Source organism: Corapipo altera, unplaced genomic scaffold, assembly GCF_003945725.1.
Source record: "Corapipo altera isolate COAL_440 unplaced genomic scaffold, ASM394572v1 59299, whole genome shotgun sequence".
In the NCBI taxonomy this organism is placed as follows: Eukaryota; Metazoa; Chordata; class Aves; order Passeriformes; family Pipridae; genus Corapipo; species Corapipo altera.
The window spans coordinates 1-1,864 of record NW_020889955.1 but is presented as its reverse complement, the minus strand read 5'-3'; the positions used below and the strand labels follow the sequence as shown (position 1 = coordinate 1,864).

Genomic DNA, 1,864 nt, shown 5'->3' with positions numbered 1-1,864 from the left:
GCAGAAACTGACTGTTGGCATCTGGCAAAGCAGCAGGTGAGAGCAGTTGCGAGGGGGAGGGGGGGCGAGGTGTCTGCTCTTCAAGAGGGACAATGTCAGGGTTGAAAACAAGTCTGTGGGAAGGCAGACAGAGCTAAACAAGTCACTGGAAGTCTGTAAATGCTGAATCATCATGGTGTGATGCAGGGCAGCCAATTGTGATATATGTTTATGAAAAAACACCAATGGTAGTTTAACATGTATGTTATGCCCAGGGCTATAAGAGTCAGTGTTCTGTTCCAATAAAGGTTCTTTCCTCTCCTGTCTTGTTGCTTGGAAGTAGACTGTCTGCGCCTTTTCTTTTATTGACCGCCACAACAATAACAGGACAAGAGAAAGGAGTTGGGGAATTGTCCTGGAAGTCTGGCCTGGTGGGCTTGAAGCACTGGGTGGGCATTTCTTGAGAGCTGTGGTGGCCCCTGCTTGCTTGGGCTGGGATACCACTTCATGCTGAGCCTCATTTGATGGAAGTGTGCCCAGAGGCAGCCCGGCTCCAGGTTGAAGCAAAAGGCCAGAGCGGGTGATGCGGGAGCTGCTCCAGCGCCTACCGCAGCCTCCGGCCCGGTGGGAGCGTCCCGGGCCCTGCCCCGGGGCGCCCTGAGGCGGGGCAGTGCCCACTCCCGCCGGCCGCCCTCACAAGGCCCAGGCCGCCTCCTTCCCACAAGGCCCAGCAGGGCCGCCCTCACTCCTGCCCCGCCCTGCCCTGTCCCCCCCGGCCCCACCCTGCACCGTGGCCTCTGTCACACCCCACGCTGACGTGCTGAGCCTTCCACCAGCCATTGTGACGCCACAGGCGACAGTCGCACACGGCTTTGTTGGTGCCCGCAGCCGGCGCTCAGAGCTGCTGTAGCCTCTCGGGGAGCAGCAGCACATCCCGTTCTGGGAGCGTTGCGTGCCTGCATCGCCGTCTTGGTAGCTGCAGGCCACGACCGCTGCGTAGAGTGACCTTGTGCTTTCTACCCCGTGCCCGTCCTTATTGTCGTCCTTGTCCCCTTTGTCACCCTCCCCCTAAACCTCACCCTCGTCCCAATCCCTGATCCCTACCTGGCTCCCGGCAGCCCGCCGGGGGCTTCTTGCACTCCTGCTGCTGGGAGCTGCAAGCAGGGCCATGCCGTGGCTTCTGAGCAAGGAGCGACGGCAGTCGCCCTCCAGCAGCAGCAGTGGGCAGCCCTGGGCTGCCACCAGCTCCAGCAGCACCTCCCAGCTCCGGGAGCAGGGGCTGGGCAGGCTGCACCGCGCGGCCGCCCGCGGCGACCTGGGCTGGCTGAGGCGGTGGCGCTGGTACGTGAAGGTAGTCGGCATCGACAGGCGAGACCAGGAGATGCGGTGAGTCCTGGGCCACGCTGATGGCACAGCTTGGCTGCTCCTGAGCCAAGTTGCAGTAGTCCTGGGCAGCCCTGTCTTAAGGACAAGGCTTGAAAAATGAGATTTACCCTGTCAGCGGGGAGAGGGAACTCTTGAACTTTTCACTGCTCTGAGCTGCCGGCCAGGCTCCAGCGCTGTTGGAAAGGCGTGTTGCCCACCTGCCGCTTGGCCGTGGTCTCTCTGCAGGGCTGTTCTGCAGCTCCTCAGCCCTCACCTGTTCTCTTCTACCCTCTGGCTAATCAGCTCAGCATTGCAGCAGCAGCAGCAGCGAGCGGGAGGAGCAGAGTCGGAGCAGGGTCCCCAGGGTGCTGGGTAGAGACACAACTTGGGCTCGTCCTTTGTCTGTCTGGGTTAAGAGCGTCTGTTTAATTTTTAGGACACCTCTGCATCTGGCTTCGGCCAATGGCCATGCAGAGAAGCCTAAGGATTCTTCAGAGGACTGCAGGATGCTATTTTTCAT

General features: G+C 60.5%; 1 protein-coding gene across 1 annotated transcript; it reads left to right on the top strand.

Annotated features, from left to right (window-relative positions):
• Window positions 1-1,050: 1,050 nt before the first annotated feature.
• Window positions 1,051-1,845, top strand: LOC113942325 (ankyrin repeat domain-containing protein 7-like; the record flags this gene model as incomplete). The annotated part of the gene is made up of 2 exons (XM_027633459.1): window positions 1,051-1,365; window positions 1,781-1,845. Coding segments are annotated over exons 1-2 (283 nt in total), but the record flags the coding sequence as incomplete, so codon positions are not given.
• Window positions 1,846-1,864: the final 19 nt, after the last annotated feature.